This window comes from Erpetoichthys calabaricus, chromosome 1, assembly GCF_900747795.2.
Source record: "Erpetoichthys calabaricus chromosome 1, fErpCal1.3, whole genome shotgun sequence".
In the NCBI taxonomy this organism is placed as follows: domain Eukaryota; kingdom Metazoa; phylum Chordata; class Cladistia; order Polypteriformes; family Polypteridae; genus Erpetoichthys; species Erpetoichthys calabaricus.
In genome coordinates, this window is record NC_041394.2 from 208627143 (window position 1) to 208653996 (window position 26854).

The 26854-nt window shown below is 38.6% G+C and overlaps 1 protein-coding gene and 1 long non-coding RNA gene across 4 annotated transcripts in view; one reads left to right on the plus strand and one right to left on the minus strand.

The window, feature by feature from the left end:
• Positions 1-1130: 1130 nt before the first annotated feature.
• On the minus strand, positions 1131-5368 carry LOC127528319 (uncharacterized). The gene is made up of 3 exons (XR_007935239.1): positions 5226-5368; positions 3746-3930; positions 1131-1244 (listed from the first exon to the last, which is right to left on the minus strand). It is a non-coding gene; the product is annotated as an uncharacterized LOC127528319 (long non-coding RNA).
• Positions 5369-5374: 6 nt separating this feature from the next.
• ifrd1 (interferon-related developmental regulator 1) overlaps positions 5375-26854 on the plus strand; it is an 87119-nt gene continuing 65639 nt past the window's right edge. For 2 of the 3 annotated variants that reach the window (XR_007935233.1, XM_051928716.1), the window contains exon 1: positions 5375-5604. Coding sequence is in view for 2 of the 3 variants with exons in the window: in XM_051928716.1 (XP_051784676.1) it covers positions 5571-5604 (34 nt within the window). In the remaining variant the exon portion in view is untranslated. The remainder of the gene's footprint in view (positions 5605-26854) is intronic. The other variant, XM_051928717.1, reaches the window with a different exon arrangement.

The window sequence follows — 26854 nt, forward strand, 5'->3', positions numbered from 1 at the left end:
TAAGTGCAAAAATAATACCTGCTTATTATTTATAACTCAGATAAAATGTAGTGAAAATGTGCAGGGCCTTTCAAGAAAACAGATTAATTAAAGAATTGAACAGGAGAGTGTCCTCCAGTTGTCTCCACAAATCATGGACAAAATCACAGAATCCAGAAATCTCAAAGGGAGGAGGGTTTAATGTGCTATGGACAACACTAGCAAAGTCACATGCAAGGAGGGAACAAAAGAGTAAGAAGTAAATAAACCTTGCGGACCCCTCTAGGTCTTCATTCACAAGTATGTCTTCTGCCTTTCAGGTTGGGTGGCTCACTCGCTTAACACCACCCAGGCTCTCTCTCCCTTACACCCTCCCAACCCTGTTTATTTTCTTACCTAGACCTTTTTCACCTAACTTTAATGAGTCTTCAGCCAACACATCCTCCTGAGGTCACATTCAATGTTGAGAATCTGCTTTGGCTATGGAGACATGAGGCTAAAGATCAGATCCCCCATCATCTCTGCATCCCTGAGCTCTGTGGCCCTTAAAAGTCATCCATGTCAAGTGTATACATTAAAGGAGTAACATTGTTTTGCCAATCCCAGCTAAGGACTATGTTCTGCTTTGAAGTTATTTTTCTTTATATTATATAACACACAATTTTATACATATATATACTGTATTCATATACTGTATATATTGCTGTTTTATAACAAGTTCCACCTAAAATATGGTGAAAATTTGACCATGTGATAAGTTGTTTACCTTAAGTTTCCAACTCTTTCACAGCTGATACTGTAGACAGATAGATAGATAGATAGATAGATAGATAGATAGATAGATAGATAGATAGATAGATAGATCACCCTATCTATCTATCTATCTATCTATCTATCTATCTATCTATCTATCTATCTATCTATCTATCTATCTATCTATCTATCTATCTATCTATCTATCTATCAACTGGTCTTTAGCTGTCAATTTTTATCTATGTAAGTTTAAAAATGTCTTTGTCTAATAAGAGTGGCTTAAGTAGAATGAAGGGTTCACTTGCTGATTTCCATAGATCTATTTAATTACAATTGATAATATATATAATGAATATACAGTATATATCAGTCAAACGTTCTCTGCATGTTCTCCATATGTCTGCATAGAATTTCCTTCTACATTCCAAAGGTATACATGTTAGAATAACTGGCAACTGTAAATAGGCTCCAGCTGTAGGATATTTGCTGTTAATAAAATCCTTTTGTTCACTCTGAAAAAGAAAAAAAAAAAATCTGAAAATTATTCAAAAAAATTATTTAAAAAAAAATTGAAAATCTGCAAATTATTTACAGATCAGCTTCAGTTCTCTCCATTATATCTAAAACATTGGAATGTGCCACCTCTAACCAAGTCTCTCCCTTTACTTCCACAGAACAAGACTACTTTACCCTAATCGGTCGGGCTTCAAGAGGGCCTATTCCACTGAGACAGCTTCACCTACAATTTAAAACATATTACAGCTGGCCAGAGCTACCAAAATGTCATCTGTCCTTATTCTGCTAGATCTCACCTCTGCCTTCGATCCACTTTCAACCATGAGATCTTCTTTGCCACTCTCTCTGACCTTGGCATCACTGGAACTGCCCTCAGGTTGTTTTAGTACTAAAACCTGGGCAAATCTGTATGTCAAGGATGCACCAGGCAAGCATGAGGGTGTCCCAATGATTGCTGCTTGGCCTTCTCTTCTTCTCTCTTTACCCTTCCTCACTAGGCCTTATCATCCAGTCCCATGGTTTCTTTTATCAGTGCTCTGCCAATGACATGCAGCTGTACTAGTCGTTTCCTCCAGAGGGCCATATGTTATCAGTTACAGTCTCTGCATGTCTCACTGATATTGCAGTCTGGATGAAGGAACGTCATCTCCAGCAAAGACAGACCTTCATTTTGTCCCTAGTCCAAATTTTCAGCACCACATTTCTGTTCAGCTTGGCTCATTATTCATAACCCCCACCAAGTCTGTTCACAGCCTTGGGGTGGTGACTGACGACTAGCTGTCCTTCACTGACCATGCTGCAATGGACTCTCTGTATTACAGATACACTCTATATAGTATCCACAAGATCAGACTGTATCTAACAGAATATGCATCTCAGCTCCTAGTTCAAGGCTTTGGTCTTGTTAGGTCTGGACTACTGCAACTCTCTGTTAGTTGGAATACTAGCATGTATCACCAAGCCAATACAGATGATTCACAATCCAGCAGCACATCACCTAGCTGAGGCTTCTATGTGTCACTCTTCTTTTCAAATCACATAATTATCTCCCAATAATTATCTCTCTATTATAAAAAAAAAATCCTGGAAAGCAAAAGCAAGGCAATGATACGTGATCTTCTCAGAAGTTCTCAGAAGACATTTAAAAGACCTGTGAGACAAAAGAGACTTGCCATGGTGCATCTCGCGGGGACTGTAAACATGAGACTTGGTGCCAAGAGATTGTCCCAGGGCTGTTTCGCGGGGACATGGAACATGAGATTCTTGCAAGACACGTCCTACTTACAAAAGATATTACAGTATATAAGAGCACACCCATCTAAAAACACTCAGCCGTGTAAAAGCACGTAGTACACACAGATCATGTGCTCTCAGCACATATAAAGCGTATAAGGACAATACGGAGAATAGAGACCCAAAGGCGTTGGAGAGAAAAAAAGGCAGATAAGAGATTATGAAAGCAGTGGAATTCGAAAGACTCAAACAAACGATGGTGCGATACACATGCAGAGAAAGGTACAGAATATGAAAGCAGTAAAATTCGAAAGTATTGTAGCATCCCAGCCAGGTTGTGGGCTTTTTGGTTTTAAGTGACTGTAGGTCCGATTGAGGGAGGGAGAGTACAGCACGGAAGACTGATAGCGGGGTATTGATTGATGCGGTAAGGGGGGGGGCGCTGGAGAGGTTGCTAGAAAGTTGTGTTTGGGGTTAGGAAGTCGGCGATTGTTCAAGTAAAAATTTTGTGACACTTTATCATGTCAGTCGCTACAGTATCAAAGAAAAGATAGAAAAGATTGCATTACCGCAAACAAAAGTGATTAATCATCAGAACCAGGTGTAATTGAAAAAATAGCAGGACAAATTGAGGTCAGAAATAAAAGGCAAAGAGTAGACAACAAAGTCTTTTCGCATTCGCATCATTCAATGCACAAAACGTGGCTTTATACAATAATGGATCATACGCCATAGGAATCTGTGGTCCCAGAACAGTTTAAGCAACGACAATATAAATTTCAAAGAATACACAATTCGGTCGGGTGTATAACGATGATCACGGAGAAGCGATGCAAATTTTAACAGGCAAAAAGAAAGGTAATGTATATATTCCGCGAATAACATTAGACACCAAAGGAGATCGTGATATGCCATTCGTATTAAAATGTTTACAGTTTACCGTGAGAATAGCTTTTGCTATGACAATCAATAAATCACAGGGACAAACATCAGAAAAACTCGGATTATTTATTACAGAAACAATATTCACTCACGGGCAGTTATACATTGTGTTGTCACAATGTGTCTCCAAAAAATATTGCTTTTAATGAAGCTTTAAAGTAAAAGTGCAAATAATGAAATTGAAACAATTCCAAAGAAAAAAAATTTAAAATTGTATATCCGGTTAACCAAACACAGGGGTTGGCGAGCGAAGCCCCTTAGTATGTATTAAGTTCAGATTATTCATGCTTGACTAAAGAGAAGTCAACGGGTCATCACCTACTTATATGGCACTTGTGATGTCTTATGCTCCTTCTTGACCACTGAGATCTGCTAATGAATGGAGTCCTTTTATGTGGCATCAGATCTCAATCCACACTCCTTTCATGTGTGACAACATTTATTTCTATTGCACATTTTCATACACATGATGTAGCTCAAAGTGCTTTACAAGATGTCAAAATATAGCTACAAAAAAAAGAAAAATTAAATTAGGTAAGAATAATAATAAATAAATAACATAAAAATCAATCAATACAGGCTTACATAAAATAGATATATAATTACATTTACATTTACTTATTTGGCTAACACCTTTATCCAAGGCGACTTACAACATTTATGATACAATTGATTACATTTCTTTTGGTTTTCCAATTGGAGCACAACAGGGTCAAGTGACTAACTCAGGGTTACACATTGTCAGTAGCGGGATTTGAACCCAAAACCTCAGGGTCTGAAGTTCAATTTGCGCCCGTATATATAATATCTTATTAAGTCTTTAAAAATTATTACAATGATAAGGTCAGATGGCTGAGAGGACAGAAAACATTTTTAAAAACACCACATAATCTGAAGAAAAAAAAAAACAAAAGCTTTAGGGGTTCCAAGGCCAAAAGACCTCCCAGCTCCCACTGAGCCTGAGTAGCTCCTAGCTGGTGGAACGAACTTCCCACCTCCATTCGAAAGTCTGACTCCTTGAATGTGTTTAAGAAGGGTTTAAATACTCTCTTCTTTGGTGATTTTCCATCTAACAGTGCTGTTAGGTTTTGTGACCCTATGAATTGTAATGTGCTTGAATTTTGTTCTGAGCTCTTCATTTGTGATAATCAATTTTGAACCCTTGTCCTGCAACACTTGTTCCCAAACATTGCGCCCAGACCGATGTTTACTCGATTACGTTGTCCTCTTTTGTAAGCTGCTTTGGACTGAAGTATCTGCTAAGGAAATAAATGTAAATGTTTATAAACACCTAATAGTTCAAGCCTTGTACTCCTAAGGGATCTGATCTAATTAGCAGCAAACAATATAACATCTGTATTTTCATTAACTCAGTAATCTATTCACACCAGTCTTTCACACAAAAAATGTAAAAGATGAAAAACAGTAATAACTATAAGCATTTTATGCAGAACAGATGTGATTTTGAAGGAAAAATAACGGGTTCAATCATTCAAGATTATTGTCCACCCGAGCAGAGGAAAACAAACCCTACCAATTTGGAAGGCCAAGTCACATTATTGCACTACACCTTTTTTGGGTTATTTGCTATTACTTTCGTGGATGAAACAGAATGAACATGCCAGAGGAACTCAGTTTATAAAATGCATTACGTATTTGTCATAATATAGTACAAAATTTTAGCTGCCCTAGATTATGTGCGAGGAAAATTACAAAATGACTAAGGCATTTTGCACGGCTTTTACACGCATAACCTAATCAACATGTACATTTCTTTTCCATTTATCGCATTATCTCTTTACCAGAAGCAGTCAGACATATCTGTCTGTAACCCGCACGAGCCTCCTAAGCTGATTAGGTTTTCCAACTCCACATAGACACACGCTGTGCGTCAAAACGCCTCCCTTCTTACGCTACGCGCGTCTGCAGTATAAAAGAGCAGCGCCCGTCCTATTTGGCTCAGCCCTGGTTTTTGAGGGAAAATGTGTCGTTTTCGTTTGCAGATTTTCACTGGGATTGCTTTTTATTTTAGTCTGTCTAGAGTACCGTTTGAAGATTTGTGTTTGGAGAAACGCTACAGTAAAAACTGGTCGTCCATTGGCTGATTTTTGATTAACGTGTTAAGTTATTTTAATTTAATAACTAAAATGCCACGGTCCAAGAAGCGGAATAATAGACAAGGTAAGGGGGCCTCTAGTTCAGACCGGTTTTTCCGACCGACATTTGTGGTGGCTTCTGGGTATTGTAGTTTTCTGGAACAAATTGGCGCGTTTAGAGCGATTCTGCTCGTATCGTAAAGGAACTACATTGCCCTACGTCATGTGTGGTGTTAAAGAAGGAATGTTTTAACACGTAGCGTTTATACGTGGTAATATGTTAATTGTGATTTAATTATAAAGCTTTAAATACCGTACTGTTTAAAATATGTAATGCAAAGAATAGATACAATATATGAAAATAAAAAAATGTGTTGGTTTTTAACCTACCGTAAATTGCTTTATTTTGGTTGACTTGATTAAAGCTGGCAAATAACGTTGACAGGGTGAAATTTACAGTAGACTAGTCGTGTACTGTATTACTGTCGGCTATCGATTTAAATGTTGATGGAGTAACAGAGTATGTTTAAAAATGCACATCATAAGCTTAACGCAGCCGATTTACTAAAAATCATGAAGGTTATCCTCCTTCAACGTCAAAAAATGTCACTGGAGAACAACACTTTCTGATTGTTAGACGACATTTCAGTGGATTACTTGAAACGTGGTGTCTCTTTTCATGTTTGAAAGAATAAATCATCAGAGCAAACCATCATATTGTCATCGTTTCACTTTGAAGATGTCATTTCTTTACCAATTGGCTGTTGTGTTGTGGGCATTCCAAGAAATAATGTTACATCAAGCCAAAACAATGTAAAATAATAACATGGAAATACAGTATGTACCATGCCAACTTTGTATATGTATAACAAGTGCAAAATGATGCTGTTATGAAAAAGACATTACTACACAAGTAAATAGCTTGTGTACCAAACCAAACCCTGTCTGGGCACAGACTGAAGTCTCCTGCCTGGATCTTGGAGTTTCAACTACCCTGCATGGGGTGGGGCCATAAAAGGGGAGATTCAGAGAAAGGATGGATTGGATTGGTTTGAGGCTAGAACACGCCCTCCAGGCACTCTGGGCATCCACTGTAATTGAGACTTGGGGCCTATCCAGGTGCTGATGGTTTTAGGACAACCCTGGATGGATAATGATAACACACTTATTAGAATGAGTTCTAAATTATGCAGATATAGGTGAGATAAAACTGGAGTTTATCAAGAAAGTCCATGTGAAGAGCAGAAAAATTCTACACTCAGTAGTTAGGCAAGGAATTCACTTCTGGAAATGTAAGGCAGCAGCACAAAACTGTGTGCCAACCACTTTTTAGGGAACTGTTTGTTCCCTAAATAATGGTATAGCACCTAAGGTGAGGTGCTGTCAAAGCGAATGGTAAAGAAGGCATATGAAAATGATCGGCATATTAAATAAGAATTAAACACTCTATCTTTGGATTGAATACCCCATATATATGGATGCCCGGGGCCTTCAAACCCCAACGAATGCATGCCATTGAACTCCTGCAACTTATAACAAATATTGAATCCTATCATTTAAATTTAACATGCTGCTTCTTTGCTTGCTTCATTTTAGGATTGGGTAGGGTTTCTCTTGTGAGGTCTTTCCTCCCAGACTGATCCAGAGCAAGTCACTTAATCTGTGTTTCGGTTTTTTTTTATTTTTAATTTAAAGACCAACCATAATTCTAATGTACTCTTATCTATTAGGTTGCCTTGGATAAAATTGTAGTCCTAATAAAGTACAAGAACAGTTTTTTTTTTTATATTCTGTCACATTTTGCCAAGTTAGTTGTGGAATTAACGTTCTACAAGGAACCTAAGCCTACCCCCAAAAATGGACTTTATTACAAACTGTACATATGACTGTGATTAAGCAGGAGTCCATACAGATAGCTTATCTAGCCTTTGCACTTGTTCCTTGACTTACTTTTATACAAGTACGTAAGGCTGAAAACTATTCTACTCATGGAAATGTATGGGGTAACTTTGGAAACAATATCTTCCCTTTTTATCTTTCACAGCTGGTTAGTGATTACTTGGTCTAAAACCAGTCATTTCATATTTTGGGGGTCTGATTTGCTGAATTACTTTACAAATGCACATGAACAACATTCCAGATTTTAACGAGTGTTGTTAAAAAACATGAAATTACTGAAGGGCTGGCATGCAACTACAAAGTGAATGAAGGCAAAGGTAGCCATAGTATTGTCATGTCTACAGAGTATAACAATGTTTAGCATGTGCAACACCTTGCCTCTGTCCAACGCCAACTACCTTACACTCAACTTAAATCTTTCTTGCCAGATTAGTAAAGTATCATGCACTGATTTCACTGTAGAATTCACTGGGGAAATCTGGAGTCTCTCCATGTAGATCTTATTGTATGGTTTTGGAATCGAGAGCAAATTAAACACACATGACATTCTGACAAAGTTACAGATTGTAGTAGGAAAGAAACCTATTAAGAAAAGGAGTTGAATAATGGTTACAATGTTGTGCATCGCCAAATGGAAAGTTCTAGTTCTATTTTTTTAGGCTTGGAAAAGCTAGATATTTATCTTTTATTGTTCAGCCTTTCTAGAAGCTTCATTTTACTTCACCTCCATAAGAACAAGTCTAAATTTTTTTTGTCTTGCATTAACCAGTGCCAAACTAGAAATGAGGTGCAAGCCAACAAGCACATGGATGTGATACTAGTGCATGCAATTTGTGATACTGAAGTGGAAACTGAAAGTTATTAGTTAAGAATTTTTAAGTCGTTTTCATTATCCAGTGATGCAGTTTGAATATATTAGCTAATTTTATACAAAGATGGGAGGAAAAAAAAATCTTAATTTGTAATATTTCTTGACACCCCCCCCCCCCCCCCCCCCCCCCATTTCCTCTCCCCCACTTCTATTCAAGGAATAATACATCTCATTTTCAAGTGCAGAAAGTTCAGATTGCTCATGTCAATCCCTAGTAAATATGAAGTTTTCTAGGTACCATTTTTAATGTATGCCAATATGTATCATAATTTAATTTTGACCAGGTGATGGCAAAATAGGTGACCAATTTTTCAGGACTCCAAAAATTGCAAATGTTTAATTTGCATGAGTTCCTTGACTTGCTGCTAATTTAAGGTAGAATTATTAAGACTCAATCACAGCTGGACAAAGATGGATTCCTCCTCTCACTAAAGATGCTGGAAAATAACAGCCATATTTCTTTGTTTTTTTTTCCCATTTTCTTATTATAACAATTTTTTTTTCCCCAAAGAGCATTTTCAATGTTGGCAATGCTCATTTTAGATAGCTCAACCAGCGTAGACTTTCACATTCGGTCTACATCTTAGGTGCCTGTTGACTTGCTGCATTTTGCCTGAAACTATGGAACATAATGAAAAAATTATAGAAGTATCCTCGTTGCATTTTTGCTTTAGATGTAAAAGGAGGGGGCAGTGGAGAGTGAATCAGTTTATTTTAGTTCCATTTGTTATTCCTTGTCGGATTGCGCCCCCTTTCCCCCCCCCCCCCCTTAAGTTACTGTAGGAATAGAAACTCCTTTTTATATATTTTTGTAATTGCCTGCTAAATTGGTAATGAACAAAAATAAAAGATCGTTTTACAATACTATAGTTGGCACATTCCATTGCTTTATTTGTAAACCAAGTAAAAATTTCCAGTAACTCTGCATATGTAAAAGAAAAGATGGGGCAAGGAACTCTGCATCTTTCAAAATGAAACTAAGCTTAGAAAAATAAATGTTGACTAATGCCACAGTTTAATATGTTTGAAAAATTGCAAATGACTTGTGTGATTACAGGCAGTGCAAAGGATAGCCGGCTCACCCTTATCTTTAATTACATCACATGTTTTTTAACTGTTGCATTTATTTGACGGCTTCAGTTTTTTCTTTCAGGCAACATTACATGAGTCGTAAGTATAACTTGGTTTATGAGTGTAATATAAACAAAGTAAAATAATATTAAAAAAAAAAAAAAAAAGATAGCATTAATACAAGTCCCCCTCTTTGCCAGTTTTCCACTCCAGGTCAACCACTTGTGATTCCCACAAGGTGGTCTTCATGGGTAGGGTCTTTGTCTTGGTCCAGTGACATCATCACAAACAAAAGACAAAGTTCTCCATGATTTTTCATTTTGCAGCTGTATTTTATAGCTAGGTGATCATAATCCAGTACATCTGAGTCTGCTGAGCACATTTTTATTTAAAAGATTGAACTCCCAATATTAGGTGTTCCGGAATAGGGGCAAAGCTTTGACTCCACCTGGAGACAACCAGAATCAAGCAGCTAAGTACACTTGGCTAAGTACATTCTGAGATGATTTAACTTTGTATGTAGGGTAAAGTCCACAAATATAAGCCTGTACATAACTGGTTGTTAGTGTTGCCTTAGCTGAAAGAAATCACCTCTGTAAAGGTTAAGTACTTCAGTCATTAGAAGTTTCTCCTTCTTGGTTCAGTAGAAAAACTAAAGTAATCTTCCATTAATTGTGAACCATATCTTCACAAAGCACTTTCAAACAGTGTATGGCACACACACACATCCTTTATAGAGAACCTGTTGAGTCTATAAAGGAATCAAAGTGCAGCAGGAATTAAAACCTAGCAGCAGTGCTGGGCGGTATGACCAAAATTCTATATCACGGTATTGTTCAAAATTATACCGGTTTCACGGTATTGGATGGTATTTTTTTCCCCATGCATGAGTGGATGTTAACCACATTTTCCCCTGCCTTTACTGCAGTAGACTGGCTAAGAATAACCTATTCCACTGTCCTGAGAATTTTGTGCACATTAAAATGTTTTTTTGTACAATGTTCAAGTATTAATACAGGTTTGCATGGCCCCATAAAGTGATAGTTTTCAAGGGGGGGGACACTAATGAAGAGAAGGAATCACATTGCATGACAGTTGCAGTCAAAATATAGAACCTTTTTATTGAACAAATTTTGAAAACAAATTTTGACAACATATTTTTAACTATCCAAAGAGGCATTTAGACTTAGTAAAATATCCAGAGATGCTTGTCAACAGTTGTATTGCACTGAACATGTCTTAGAAAAGAAATAAATAGTAAATATTTTTTGTAAACCAACTACACTTTCTGTTCAGGTTAACAATCACTGCCCACTGACACGTTAAAGTGACTTTTTAAACAACTTTACCATCATTAAACTGCATAATATTTAAACTAATAAATAACAATAAAATAAATAATAGTGCAACTTCCAGTAATAGTATTACTTCAAGACTTCAAGCCCAGGTGCATTACATAGTATTCACCAAATACAAATAAAATAAAACAAGTGCAACTTGGTGATGACATCTTTACGAACTGAACCATCATTAAGGCACACTGCATTAATATGGACCTTGCTTCAAGCATAAATAATAAAACTGCAACTTGCATTTAAAATGCTATTTGTGATATAGCCCTACAGAAGTGTATTTAGGCCACGGTGAAGAAAAAAACAATCTGTACAGGTGCTGGTCATAAAATTAGAATATCATGACAAAGTTGATTTATTTCAGTAATTCCATTCAAAAAGTGAAACTTGTATATTAGATTCATTCATTACACACAGACTGATGTATTTCAAATGTTTATTTATTTTAATGTTGAGGATTATAACTGACAACTAATGAAAGTCCCAAATTCAGTATCTCAGAAAATTAGAATATCAATTAAGACCAATGCAAAAAAAGGATTTTTAGAAATGTTGGCCAACTGAAAGGTATGAGCATGAAAAGTATGAGCATGTACAGCACACAATATTTAGTTGGGGCTCCTTTGGCCTGGATTACTGCAGCAATGTGGCGTGGCATGGAGTCGATCAGTCTGTGGCACTGCTCAGGTGTTATGAGAGCCCATGTTGCTCTGATAGTGGCCTTCAGCTCTTCTGAATTGTTGGGTCTGGTGTATTCCTCTTCCTCTTCACAATACCCCATAGATTTTCTATGGGGTTAAGGTCAGGCGAGTTTGCTGGCCAATCAAGAACAGGGATACCATGGTCCTTAAACCAGGTACTGGTAGCTTTGGAAATGTTTGCAGGTGCCAGGTCCTGTTGGAAAATGAAATCTGCATCTTCATAAAGTTTGTCAGCAGCATGAAGTGCTCTAAAACTTCCTGGTAGACGGCTGTGTTGACCTTGGACCTCAGAAAACACAATGGACCAACACCAGCAGATGACATGGCACCCCAAACCATCACTGACTGTGGAATCTTTACACTGGACCTCATGCAACGTGGATTCTGTGCCTCTCCTGTCTTCCTCCAGACTCTGGGACCTTGATTTCCAAAGGAAATGCAAAATTTACTTTCATCAGAGAACATAACTTTGGTCCACTCCGCAGCAGTCCAGTCCTTTTTGACTTTAGCCCAGGCAAGACACTTCTGACGCTGTCTCTTGTTCAAGAGTGGCTTGACACAAGGAATGCGACAGCTGAAACCCATGTCTTGCATACGTCTGTGCGTGGTGGTTATTGAAGCACTGACTCCAGCTGCAGTCCACTCTTTGTGAATCTCCCCCACATTTTTGAATGGGTTTTGTTTCACAATCCTCTCCAGGGTGCGGTTATCCCTATTGCTTGAACACTTTTTTTTTCTACCACATCTTGTCCTTCCCTTCGCCTCTCAATTAATGTTCTTGGACACAGAGCTCTGTGAACAGCCAGCCTCTTTAGCAATGACCTTTTGTGTCTTGCCCTCCTTGTGCAAGGTGTCAATGGTCGTCTTTTGGACAACTGTCAAGTCAGCAGTCTTCCCCATGATTGTGTAGCCTACAGAACTAGACTGAGAGACCATTTAAAGGCTTTTGCAGGTGTTTTGAGTTAATTAGCTGATTAGAGTGTGGCACCAGATGTCTTCAATATTGAACCTTTTCACAATATTCTAATTTTCCGAGATACTGAATTTGGGACTTTCATTAGTTGTCAGTTATAATCCTCAACATTAAAAGAAATAAACATTTGAAATACATCAGTCTGTGTGTAATGAATGAATCTAATATACAAGTTTCACTTTTTGAATGGAATTACTGAAATAAATCAACTTTGTCATGATATTCTAATTTTATGACCAGCACCTGTAATGTCAAGAGTAAAGTCGACATGTTGACTTTATTCTCGACATTTCCACTTTATTCTCAGTTTATTTTATCATTAAAGTAGAATGTTGTAAACTAAACTTCATCTTAAAATGAATGTTTAATTTACTACATTTTCTCAAACCCCGCCAAAAGTTAATGTAGCACATTAAATGCTTTGTATCAAGTGTTCCCGACCCAGTTGTTAATCACTACGCGCTTCTTAAACTGACTTCCTCTGCACTGAGAGAAGGTACAGGTAGCTATCGCCACACAGAATACATTCACTTTATGACATTCCTGCTCTCTGAAAACTTAGAATGCTAAGATAAATACTTTGATATCATTTTCATGATGAAATGCATTAAAGCAGGTATTAAACATGCACGATATTGTGGCAGTAGTGCTGCTCCCTCGCAGTAAGGGGTCCCCAGGTGTGCGTTCATTGTAGAGAACTTTGGCAGGTGTGACGAGGCTCTAAAAAACTGGATGTATGAATGGGTATCGCACAGGTTTAACTTAAATATTGGGTTTGTGATCTGGTGGTCAGAGACATGAACACAGAATTCAATAGATGTTCTTCTGAGCGGGCTTTCTTTATTGCATGCGTGCTGTCTCTGTCTGACATACCAAACCCCCAGTTCCTATCCTTCCTTTTTCTTTCTCCATATAACCAATCACCACACGATAAACGTCTTTGTGAAATTAAAACTAGTTATAAACTTAGACCATGGAGTGTTCAGAACTTTAAAAAAATCTGTTATACTGTGGTGTAGCGGGTCCACAGCTCATGTCAAAAAGGCCACTTTTTAAATAATCGCCACCTTCACGGCTTAGGGAGGGGGCATGGTAGTGTGGCGGATTTGTTCCCGGGGAATTTGTGATGCAGGTGGTCCTCGCTCAAGTGCACAGGTGAGGAGCCGTCCGCATCCGTAATTGTTGCCGGGAGCTGCTGATTGCCACACCTGATCCACATCCCCATGATAAATAGAAGCACGAGGTGGCTAGCAGAGGAGGGATGAAAAAAGAAAAGGAAAAAACGAACGGAGGTTGCAGGAGAAGAAGGCAAGAAGCAGGTAGAGGAAAGCTGGTGCAAGAGGGCGAGAGCGAGCGAGCATAGGCTTGCGGACAGCTGAGCAGTGTTTGGCCGGCACCCGAGGAGCAATCAATTGTGGTCTCTCCCACTGAGCATTTTGTGAAGTGACCGGAAGGAGGATGGCTCACTGCATAAGGCCAAGAAGGCAGCGGGACTCGGGACGTGAAAGCCCCAGCCCAGGGATTGGCAAGGTGAACAGACTAGCAGAAGAAGGCAGAATGAAGGTCAGCTGCAGGTAGGGTGGCTCCCCTGGTGCATATGATGGGAGAAGCAGGGGAGTCGCCAGTAGAAAGGCACTGGACTGATTTTTAAAGAGACTGCTTCCAGCCATTATTTTAACCTCCTTCTTTTTTTTTTTTTTTCCTCTATTGGATTTTAACCTCCACCTTTTACTCGTTTTAATGGATTATTTATTTGAAGATTTTTTAAAACACTGCACTATTTATTTGAACACTCTTTTGTGTGTTGATTTTTAATAAAAGCACTTTGCACTTTTTGCACCATCCCCTTGCTTTGTTGTGTCTCACTGCCTAGCTCATCAGTGACATTACTGACGGTGTCGGGTTCAAGGGCTCCCAGAAGGAAAATGGGAGCGTGGAGCAGAACCCGCATCGTCACATATACATGTTTAATTATGCCATCCATTCAGGGTTGTACACATCCCAGTAAGCATTGTGTGCGAGGCAGCAGCAAATCTTGAACGGGGCGCCAGCACATCACAGGGTGAATACGAGCAACACATACACTAGTAGGGTCAATATAGCAGAACAAAACCCACATCCTACATGACTTTGAATGGAAACTGAAGCACTACGAGTAAACCCACCAGATAAACATGCAAATTCAAGGCAGGGAACACCCGGGAACCCCTTGATGCGAGGCAGCAGTGCCACCTCCAAGCCACCATGCCCGCCACATGATTAATACATTCATTAATGCATTTCATCATGAAAATGATATCAAGTATTTATCTTAGCATTCTAAATGTTCAGGGAGCAGGAATATCATGAAATTAATGTATTCTGTGTGGTGATCGCTGCCTGTGCCTCCCCTTAGTGCATAGAGAAAGTCAGTTTAAGAAGCACATAGCAATTAACATGGCTCGGGGAACACTTGACACAAAGCATTTAATGTGCTACATAACTTTTAACGGGGTTTGAGAAAATGTAGTAAATTAAATATTCATTTTTAAGATTAAGTTTAGTTTGCGATGTTCTACTTTAATGACAAATTACAAGAATAAAGTGGAAATGTCGTCGACTTTAATCTTGATGGTGTTGCGGCATAAGAAAAATCCGTATCATAACAATGATAAATGGTTTTTGGTATGAACCGGTATACCGCCCAGCACTACCTAGCAATTTATAGGTCACTATTGCCACATATACAGAGTACAGTGAAATTGCATGTTATTAGCAAGCATTTACAAGTAACAACAAGTACCCTACTCTCTAGCACCATGATTAGTTAGTATAAGTATCTTGCCTCAACTTCTGTCTTCCTTATCTGAAAAATCCCAGAACATATTTGTCATAACCAAGCAGCAACAAATTCTATAACATACTGTATGGAGTAACGCATTCTCTTACACTTGCTCCTTCAATTATGACACTAACAGGAAAAAATCATGAAAGCCTGATGCGCTTATCTGTCTGAAAGACCAGAAACATGACCAGAGCATTAAAAAGTCTCTCTCAGCTGAATGAGTAATATTTCCTATAGCATCTCTTTTAGGTAAAAATTTAAAGAAACTAAATTCAAAACTTTTTTTGCCTTTTACTATAAAAGAGGAATACAATCGATCCATGCTAACATCAGTTTGTTTTGTGGGTGGTGTTGTCTTTTTGGATATACCCATCTTTTATCTTCTCATATACATAAAACCATTCGCACAATCGTGCAACATTTTCATGTGATGTTTTCATGCAATGCTTATTTTTGTTCAAAACCACACATTATACAGTATTCATCTATATATCATTTTTTTTGTTTTCATTAAGAGAATACAACATAGATACACTCCTGTCAATAGAACCAGTTTAACGCACATTTGTCAAACAAAATACCTTCTATACATCTGCTCCGCTAAGAACAGTAGTAGTTTGTGTGTTAGCAGTTAACAAATAAAGCCTACTAATGGCACACACTTACAAACCGTAAAAGTGCAAGAACATTCATTTGCCAGCAAAATCATAACTGGTGATCATGCATAGAAGTCCTATACCTTATGCATATTAAGTTAGTTACTGGCGATACATCAAGTAGATTACCATTCTTCTTGCGTAGACAATTTCCAGTAGTTTTAGCATTTGCTAGAACTATAAATAAATCTCGGGGCCAGAGTTTTCACCATGTTGGAATATACAGTTAAAGTCAGAAGTTTACATACACTTGGGGTGATTTCTGTAAAACTCACTTTATAACCCTTCCACAGATTTCAACAAAATCAAACCAACTAACAAGTTATAAATTTGGCATATCGCTTAAGACATCTATTTTGTGCAGGTCAAAAGTAATTTTTTTCCAACTATTTTCGCAGACAGGGTATTTCACTTTTTATTGACTGTGTCACAGTTCCAGTGGGTCACATGTTTACATACACATTTGTTAATTTTTTTAGTAGTATTGCCTTTAAATTGTTTAACTTGAGCCAAATGTTTTGGGTAGCCTTCCACAAGCTTCTTGTAGTACGTTGCTGGAATTTTACCCCATTCCTGCAGACAGAACTGGTGTAACTGGGTTAGGGTTGTAGGCCTCCTTCCTCGTACACAGATTGAGGTCCGGGCTTTGTGATGGCCACTCCAATACCTTAACCTTGTTGTCCAGTTTTGATGCAACATTGGAGGTATACTTGGGGTCATTGTCCATTTGGAAGAACCATTTGATACCAAGTTTCAACTTCTTTACTGAGCTTTTGAGATGTTGCTGCAGTATATCTACTGTAAATAATTGTCCTTCTGTGTTTTGTGAAGCACACCAGTCCCTCCTGGAGCAAAGCACCTCCACAACATGATATTCCCACCCCTATGCTTGATGATTGGGATGGTGTTCTTGGGCTTGCAGGCCTCACTCGTTTTCCTCCAAACGTAACAATTGTCATCATGGCCAAACAGTTTGATCTTGGATTCATCAGACCAGAGCACATTTCTCCAGAAAATAAGATTTGTCCCCATGTGCCAATGTAAACTGAAGTCGTCTGGCTTTTCTGTGACGGCTTTGCAGCAGTGGCTTCTTTCTTGCTGAGCAGCCTTTCGGGTTATGTTATTCTAGGACTTGTTTTACTGTGGATATCTGTGGATGTCTGTTTCCTCCAATATCTTCACAAGGTGCTTCACTGCTGTTCTGGGATTACTTTGCACTTTTCGTGCCAAAGTATGTTCTTTTCTAGGAGACACCATGCATCCCCTTCCTGAGCAGTATGATGACTGTGTGGTCCCATGGTGTTTATTCTTGCATATTATTGTTTGTACAGATGAATGTGGGACCTTCAGCCATTTGGAAATTTTTCTTAAGGATGAACCAGTTTTGTGGAGGTTTTTCTGAGTTCTTGGCTGATTTTACTTTTGATTTTTCTCTTTATGTCAAGTGAGTGAATTTGGTTGTAGGCTTTAACATACATCCACATGTTGATTCTAATTAGGCGAATTGTCTAAAAGCTTGACATAATTTTGTGGAATTTTCCAAGGTGTTTAAAGGCACTGTTAACAAAGTGTATGTAAACTTATGACCCACTGGAATCTGTCTGTGAACATTATTGGATAAAATCTTCTTTCTGCAGGGCAAAAGTAATGTCTTAAATGATATGCCAAATTTATAGTTGATTAATATAAAATCTGTGGAGGGGTTATAAAGGTGAGTTTTAAAGACTTCTCCCTAAGCGTATGTAAACTTCTGACTTCAAGTATATGCAAACTGAGATTTCATGACTCATGGTCCATTAGTTACTTGGAAATTACCAATAGATCCTCCGCTTGTGTGGCTGCTAACTACCACCAGCCATGCTGTTCTTGTGGTGATCTTATGTAGCATTTTTCATATTTCTAAGAGTTCATAGGCAGCTTGTGACATTAAATCTTTGCAATGTGATCACCTGCCTCTGAATGAGCCCAAGATCCTAGTGATTCATTCTGTCTTTCAACGTTGGGTTCTGTAGTACTAGGGTGTTGTACCGTGTTAGCCATTATGAATGTAGTGAAAAGTCAAGCAAAATGACACCTTTTATTGGCTAACTAAAAAGATTACAATATGCAAGCTTTCAAAAGCTTGCATATTGTAATCTTTTTAGTTAGCCAATAAAAGGTGTCATTTTGCTTGACTTTTCACTAATGTTGGGTTCTAAATACAAATGTATTTGTATAATACTGCCTTAGAGGTGGTATACCTTTTGTAGCATTCCCATTTAGTATGCTTGATTTAAGTTTGTTGCCTGCTCTTATGCTGTACCAGTGTTTGTGGGGAAATTGATGCAGTCAATTTTATACCTGCCTAAATAGGGTAAATGTGACCGTAATAGGAGGAGAATACCTTTAGGAAAATAACTCTCAAGCAGAGTGTTGCATACATACGCAATGGCTCAGGGCTCTCTTTCGGATGCTTTTTTTGTTTTGTGCAGTATGTTGGCTTAGTATGTTTGTGTATAGTTGTGGAAATCGCTACTGTACCAGTCAAGATTTGCTGGATATTGGTTTTCAGCCAAAATGTTCCATTATGATTCTTGGATTGACTGTATTCATCACATTCATCACATTCACAACATTCCCTCTGACCTAATGAAACCACCGGGATTACCATGGATTACTATTGGGACAGGCAGATGCCGCAGAGGGAGAGGAAGCATAGGATTAGATGTTGGTCCGGCCTGCTAGACAGGCTCCAGAAACAACCACATAAGCCTCCGTTGCATTGGTGAAAAACACTTAGTAAGATCCATGACTCAAAGTGGATGAACTGGAAATATTAATTGCTACAAATTGTTGAATTCGCCGTTATTGCGTTATGATAATAACTGAAACTTGGCTTCACTCAATGATTCTGAATCTACGTAGCAGTGCAGCCAGCAGGCCAAACAATCCACCGAGGGGACAGAAACGAACTCCTTTAAGAGTGGGGTTTGGGGTCTTTGCATCTATGTGCATATTGACTGTTCCAAAAAATAGTGTTATGGATGAAAATTGTTCTCCTGTCCCAGTGTTTATTTCAGTTAAATGCTGATCATTCTTTCTTCTGAGAGAGCGGACAATAGTGATTATCACTGCTGTCTATATACCACCCAATCCTAAAGTTTAGTATAGCTCTTGCTCTCTGCCTAAATGCCATAAACCCAACACCGGCAGGCTTACCACGATGGCTTTCATGTCATAGTGGGGGATTTTAATCGGTCAACCTGAAGTGTCTGGTGAGGGGTGAAAATACACTTGATCATGTTTACTTTAATGTTAAACACGCATATAGAGCCACATCCCTTCCCCACTTATGCCAGTCAGATCACCTCTATCTGCCCCTCATTCACTCATACACCCCTCTTAGGAGAAAAACCGAGCCATACATAAAGTCTGTTCAACATGGCATGAGGATACATACTCTTGACAGAGGATTATTTTGCACACACTGTTTGAGACTATTTTGAACATCAGAACTTAGCTGAATACACTGAGTCGGTTTTATCATATATCAAGTACTGTGCTGACAATGTCGCTGTAGAGAGAGGCATATCCATGTCTTTCCCAACCAGAAGCCCTGTGTGACAAGCAAGATCAGGTCCTTCCTCAAACACAGTGACTCGGCCTTCAGATGAGGTGAGAGTGCTCTGTATAGTGTTGCTAGAGCTGAGCTGAAGAGAGGAATAAAAAGTTAAGGCAGTCTATAAGAAGAGGATAAAAGTCGACCACTCAGAAAAAGACCCTCCATGTGTGTGGCAGGTTGTATTCCCAATATCACCAACTACAGAGGCTACAACGAGCTGAACTGCTTCTTTGCATGCTTTGAGGTGCTAAAATCATGTGCTGACTCTGTCACATGTTTTAATCAGCATCTTCAATCACTTCCCGAGACAAACCTTCATTGTACCCTGCCTGAAGTCTGCTGCCATCATTCCTGTACCCTAGAAATTAACCACTGACAGTTTCAAAGACTATCTCCAAATAGCATCTTGCATCATGAAGTGCTATGAGAGGTTGGTTTCACAATTTTAATACTATAGTAGTGGCCACTAGTTTTGGTAGTGACACAAATGTCATGTTATGCAAAATTTGTGGCTTAAATTTTTATGGTGGCAATTCACATTCTTATTATTGTGCAGTGTGATCAGGTGCATATCATTGCAAAGAGCTTTATTAGTATAAAATGTTAACTTTATCACAAAAAAACATTTTCAGTTATTTTGGCCCTGGCACAGAACGATCAGCTAAAAGTGTCCAGTAAGTGCCAGGAGCATCTCCTCTTGAGGAGTGCGCTACAGAATCGTGTTGCCACCAATGTAGAGCTTGCTTAGGTTTGGCAGCACATGGGTGTGAGTGCATCTGCACACACAGTGAGGCGAAGAGTTTTGAACAATGGCCTTGTGTTAAGAAGAGCAACAAAGAAGCCACTTCTTTCCAAGAAAAACATCAAGGACCGACTGAAATTCTGCAGGATTGGACAGCAGAAAACTGGTGCAAAGTTATTTTTTTCGGATGAATCCTTCTTCAGACTGCTTGATTGTCCAGAGAAGGAGAAGGTGAATGTTACCATGAGTCCTGTGTCATGTCAACAGTGAAGCATCCTGAGAAAATCCATATGTGGGGTTGCTTCTCATCCAAGGGAGTGGGCCCACTCACAATTCTGTTCAAGAAATCTGCCATAAATAAAGAATGGTATCAAAACTTCCTCTAAGAGCAACTTCTCCCAACAATCTAGGCACAATTTGGTGATGATCTGTGTATTTTCCAGCATGATGGAGCAATGGAAAAGTGATAACAAAGTGGCTTGGAGATTATAACATTGAAAGTTTGGACCCGTGGCCAGGAAACTCCCCAGATCATTATCCCATTGTGAACATGTCAATTCTCAAAAAGCGGGAGAGCAAGCAGAAGACCACAAATCGTGACCAACTCCAAGCACTAAAAAGGCAAGAATGGATCACCATCGGTCTGCATTTGGCCCAGAAGTTGATATCCAGTTTGCCAGAGTAAATTGCAGAAGTTATGAAGAAGGGTCAATACTGTAGATATTGACTTTTTACATAAATTAGATGTATTTTCCAGTAAAAGCCTTTGAAACTTATGAAATGTTTAGAATCGTTCTTCAGTATACCATAGAAACATTTAAAAAAAAAAAAAAAAAAAAAAAATCTAAAAATGCTGAAGCAGCAAAGTTTGTAAAACACATTTGTGTCCCTGCCAAAACTTTTGGCCAATACTGTATTATGCCAGATATTTTAGTCCGTAAACTGTCTAATCTAGGTTTCCCACACCACCTCCCCCAACTCTTCTGCTCCTGGATAGGACTTTATCAATTGTCCTCCATAGTGTTGATCAGCGAATTTTGCCAAAGCGTTTATTCTCGGGCGAATTTGCTGCGTTCGTGTCCACCCTTTGGTCTTCAAATTATTGACTGATTCAGCCAGTTTAGGAGAACTTTTCTCCCCCAGCGAGGCAAGCTCAATAGGTAGCGCAACATCCCCCTGAGCTGTAACAGCCAACACCGGATGGGACTGTCCCATGGGTATATAATGCTGATCATTTGCATTGTAGACTGGTTACAAAGCTTGCACATCCCTCACTATGTTCTTTCTTCTTTGATCTCACAGAGGCACAGTCACATAGTGGTTGGCACTATGAAGAGCACACAATCACAATCACAGTATTGCTAGTCTACTGGCTGACAAACTGCAAATTTGAACACTAGGAGAAGTTCTGGGCTAACCGAGAATTTAAGCAGATAAAAACAGAACATGCATGCTTCATGGAAACCAAAAATGCTAAGGCAGCTGGTGAACTACTATAGCATCAGTATTCATACCAGTTTTTTTACATTTTCCATAAAAACAAATGCTATAAAATGTTAAGCCATAAAGGTACATTTAATGCTGTGTATAGCAGGTGAACTCAATTTAAGTAACTTAACAGATAAGTAAATAATGCAGGTTCTCAAATTTTATTTTTATGAAACTTGTATGTACAGCGTAAATTAATAAGTTATCTCTAGATTGATTTTCAAGTTCCACATCAATATGAGAGAAGGAGGCACGTGATCTAGGCATATGTAGTTAGCCACGTGGAGAATGAAAACAACAATGCCACTCCAAACACAGGAGACTCTATGGGGAAAAAATTATGATAATGACAGATTTATTACTATTTTTACAAGACATTTTTATCTTTTTTGATAGAAGGAAAAGTGCAAAGCATCAGCACAGACAGTTTGGAGAGACTTCAGCATGACTTCAAAAAAATACAAGCCAGCAGCTTCAGTCATGACACGCCACTTTGAATTTTTTTTTTTCACTCTTAGGGCTGTTTTTTCCTTTTCTCCCAGGGCTGAATATTTTTCCAAAAAGCTGTTTTCTGAAAAAAACACAAAGCAGTAGTTTCTCACCTAAATCAATATAAAATTACCTATATATATAATTTTTTTTTTTTTTTTTTTTTTTTTTTTTTCTGACTGTTATCTACGTTTCAGCATTTCCCCTTTGTTTTGATGAAATATTGGTTTGCACGACTGACTGCATACTTTATTCTTTGATCTCCTGGTGATACAGTGGTTGGCACTGCTGCCGCACAGCTTGGGTTGACGTTTTGGCCACAACAATTGGTCTAGTGTAGTTGGCAAATGGTTACCTTGCCCTCAGGGACACTTTAAAGATGATTGTACCATTATAATCCAGCCAAATCTAGTTTAGTTGGTTCATCCCCATTGACTTTAATGCATTTCGCTGAGTTTGGTGTTATTTGCGAACAGTTCCATGATTTCTCTGAACTCGAGATGAAGCAAACACTGCAGAGTTCGCTTATCACTAGTCCTCAGACAGTGAAGCTCGGCCCCCACTTTTCCTCAACTCGCTCATGCAACACTGGTTCTCCCCAAGGCAGCATGCTAAGTCCATTGCTGTTTGCCCTCTACACTCATGACTGCAGTCCAGCCCACACTAATAACATCATCATCAAATATGCCAAAGACATACAAGCCTCACAAAAGTCCAGTGACTGGACTCCACGCAGGGTGGAACGAGTCTGCCTACAGAGAAGAGATCCTGAAACTGTCATATTGGATCTCCAGAAATAACGCTGACACTGAACACCATGAAAACAAAGGAAATCATCTTTGACTTCAAGTAAAATAGTGTAGACCTGGCTCCCCTCAATATCAACAGAGATTGTGTGAAAAGTGTCCCAGCCTTCAAATTATTGGGTACCTTCATCTCTGCCAACCTGTCTTGGACTGCAAACACCAAAGCGGTCATTAAAAAGGCACAGCAGCGACTTCACATCCTGAGACTGCGTAGGAAGAATAATCTGGATCAAAAGCTGCTGGTGAACATTCACTGCTCCTCCATAGAGAGCATGTTAACATACTGTATCACAGTGTGGTGCAGACACTGCACAGCTGCAGACAGGAAGGGGCTTCAGCATGTCCTCCGTGCAGCTTAGATGATTGTTGGATGTTCCCTGCCCTCCATTCAAGACTTGTATACTTGCTGCTTCCTTGGCAGGGCAAAAAACATTTTTCATCCTGGTTTTCACCTGTTTGACCTGTTGCCCTCTGATAGGTGCTACAAGTCCTTCAAATCAAGGACAGACAAACTCTGGGACTGTTTCTTTATTGGAGCCATAACTACTTTGAATCTCAACATGCACTGAGCATCTGTTTCTGTGCCTCTGTCGCTGTCCCTCTCTTCTCTGTCCTTCTCTTCCCCAGTCCTTGCCTTTTAGTTTGGATGTGCAATAATCCTCTGTATAATAATCACAATCTAGTGCAATATTGCTATTTGTTCTATGTGCAGTATTTTATGTTATTAGTATTCTTTGTGTAATATTTATATCATGGGTAATTATCATGATCAGTAATATTTCTTGTTTAGTACGAGGGTGGTCTGGGTTCCGTGCGGAATTTTATCGTTTGTCGAGTGTCAGCCTGTCGAAACCTGTTCTACTGTGTAGAGGGATTATTCAAGTGGTTGCATGTTTTTGTTCAGATGTTTTGCTCCCTCTCTTCCTTCAGAATGAACATGAGAAGCAAACGAACTGAGAGTGTGCAGCCAGCGCACTCCGTGCGTGCGTGCGTGACTTTCGAGTGATGATTTTTTACGACTTTTCTGATGGTTTAACAGCTAAAGAGTGCTGCCAAAAACTTTCTCGCATCTTCAAGAAGAATGCTCCAAAATGTGACTTTTGGCTCTTCCCGAAGGTGAAAGAACCCCTGCGAGGCCACAACTTCGAAACTTGAGGAACTGATTGCAGCTATCAAATAACAGCTGGACAACCTCCCAAAGACAGCCTTTCGCGAGTGTTTTGGGGCGTGGGTCAGAAGAGCCCAAACATGCATTGACGTTGGCGGTGAATACTTGGAAAAAGTTTAAAAACGATCAAAGTACATGAGAAAAATAGAAAAAAAAATCCCTGGCTACTTATTTCGAGCGATTCCGCGCGGAACCCAGACAACCCTCGTAATACCACATTTGTTGCATAGCATTCTTACCTATTAGTATTTTTATATATTCATTTTATTTAGCAATTTTTTATATGTAGTACTTTATAGTGACTGTAAAAAATATTTTCTTTTTCATTGCATTCTGAAGGAGTAGGTGCTCTGTAATTTCGTTATATATGGTATAATGACAATAAAGGCTTCTAATTCTAATGTGTTGTAGCTGCATATCTGCAAGATTTCCAAAGTTCTCTTGTTGCTCAGATGGTACGGTTCAAGAAAGGAGTATAACTCAAACACAAAAAACTAGTCCAAGTAGCTTAATTTTTAAAGTTTTAAGTAAAATTCTAAATTATTTCTTACCTGTGAATAGGGTAATTGTGAAGTCGGTACACAAAATTTGACTCCTAATCCTCAATTTATGGTACCTTTTGATTACAACTTATCAATTGATGGTACCTCTGACTCCTGTATTTGTAATTTGACTAATATATTTACTACTGATGATTGTAAGCACTCAATGTACAAGATATAAGACATTTCATCATTGCCATTGTGAATAATCGGGCCGCTTTTTAGCACCCTAATCTGTAAATCTGAGTTTAACACTAGAATTACCAGAGCCTACGAGAAAAATCGTAAATCCGGCCCACCTTAAATCCTTTCTCACCTCTTTGTCGGTGTCTTTTTGTCCTGTAAATGTGTCAACAAGCAACAAGCAGCCTGGTATCCCATCCCCCCTCCCACCGCTGCAGTTCAGTTCACAAAGAAGTTTCTCAGTGCTCAGTGTTTATCTTTGAGTGAAGTTCTGGAGCTTTATAGGGTAAAAAAAGTACATCGTCATTTGGAATACATACATTTCATGTGTGTTAAGTGTCATCAATAATCTATGTAAAAAGGTCATTAAGTTTTAGTAATAGACAAAATGTAGACATGAAATGTATAATGTGTGAAGCCTGAAATACAAATATGAAATAAACACCTTCACAAAAGGTACAAGTATAACAAAACAAGTGCACTTTTATTCAAGAATTTAACCGAAGAAAAAAGAAAGCAGGTTATGTTAGCATTGCACCACGCAAGCCGTCGTATCAACCGCCAAAGAACTGCTGCCTTCCAATCAAGAGGTCACGGTTTCGATACCAGCTTCTTCCCAAATTCACCATTTTGAGTAGTGAGCTGCTCTTATTGTTAATATCATACAATAAAAGCATTTTGTGAAGGTGTTTATTTCATATTTGTATTTCAGGCTTCACACATTATACATTTAATGTCTACATTTTGTCAATTATTACTAAAACATGAAAAACGTTTGTGTTAACAACGTTTTTACATAGATTGTTGTTGACACGGAACACACATGAAATGTATGTATTCCAAATGACTATGTACTTTTTTACCCTATAAAGCTCCAGCAATTCACTCAAAAGATAAACACTGAGCACTGAGAAACTTCTTTGCGAATTGAACTGCGGCAGTGGGGGGATGGTATAGCAGGCTGCTTGCTGCTTATCAACACATTTACAGGACAAAAGACGCTGATGGAGAGGTGAGAAAGGATTTAAGGTGGGCCGGATTTACGAGTTTTCTCATAGGCTCTAGTAATTCTAGTGTTAAAGGCTATAGCGATGTCTCTGTGGCTTTCTTATATTACATTAAATAGCACTAACAGAATTAAAAAGAGGCAACATTTTCACCAAAAGGCTAGAAGAAAAAAGTTTAATTGAATTAGTGTAAGTGAAATTGGAAATTTTAACACACTATATTACAATTTCTATGTAATCCTGAGTCAATATATTTTTTTACCGACTCTGAATTCAGGAACCCAATAATTGCTTCCAGCTCCACAGCCCTGATAATAATAATTCTTCACATTTATACAATGCTTTTTTCACTACTCATAGTACTTTACATAGTGAGTGGGGAACCACTTCAACCACCGCGAATGTGTGGCATCCACCTGCATGCTGTGATGGTAGCCATTTTTGCACCAATACATTCACATTAGCTATCAGGTGGTGAAGGGGTGAGAGATAGTTAGCCAGTTAACAGACAGGGGATGATTAGGGGGTCAGAATGACTAGACTGAGGTGGGAAATTTAGCTAGAACTTTGGGATACACCCTACCCTATATGAAGGAGATCCCAAGAGATCTCTTATGACCACAGAAACTCAGGGCTTTGGTTTTATTTCTCATCCGAAGGAGGTTGTAGGATGTATTTGGTTTTGATAAGGTTTCGGTATCTTTGTTATACAGTAATGTGTATATAGAAATGTATTGTTATGTTCACTAATATGGGTCGGAAAACTATCTTGCTATTTGTAAACAAACAGAACTTACTTTACGGTTGCATCAGAATTCTAGGAAGGTAGCAGGGATGTGTCCCTTATATGTTAGCTTATAGGGGGTAAGGAAGAACCTCCTTTGTCTGTGTATCTTGGCAAAGAAAGACCTACACTTAGATTATCAAATACCTTAACATCAACTTGCTAAGAATGGTTTTGA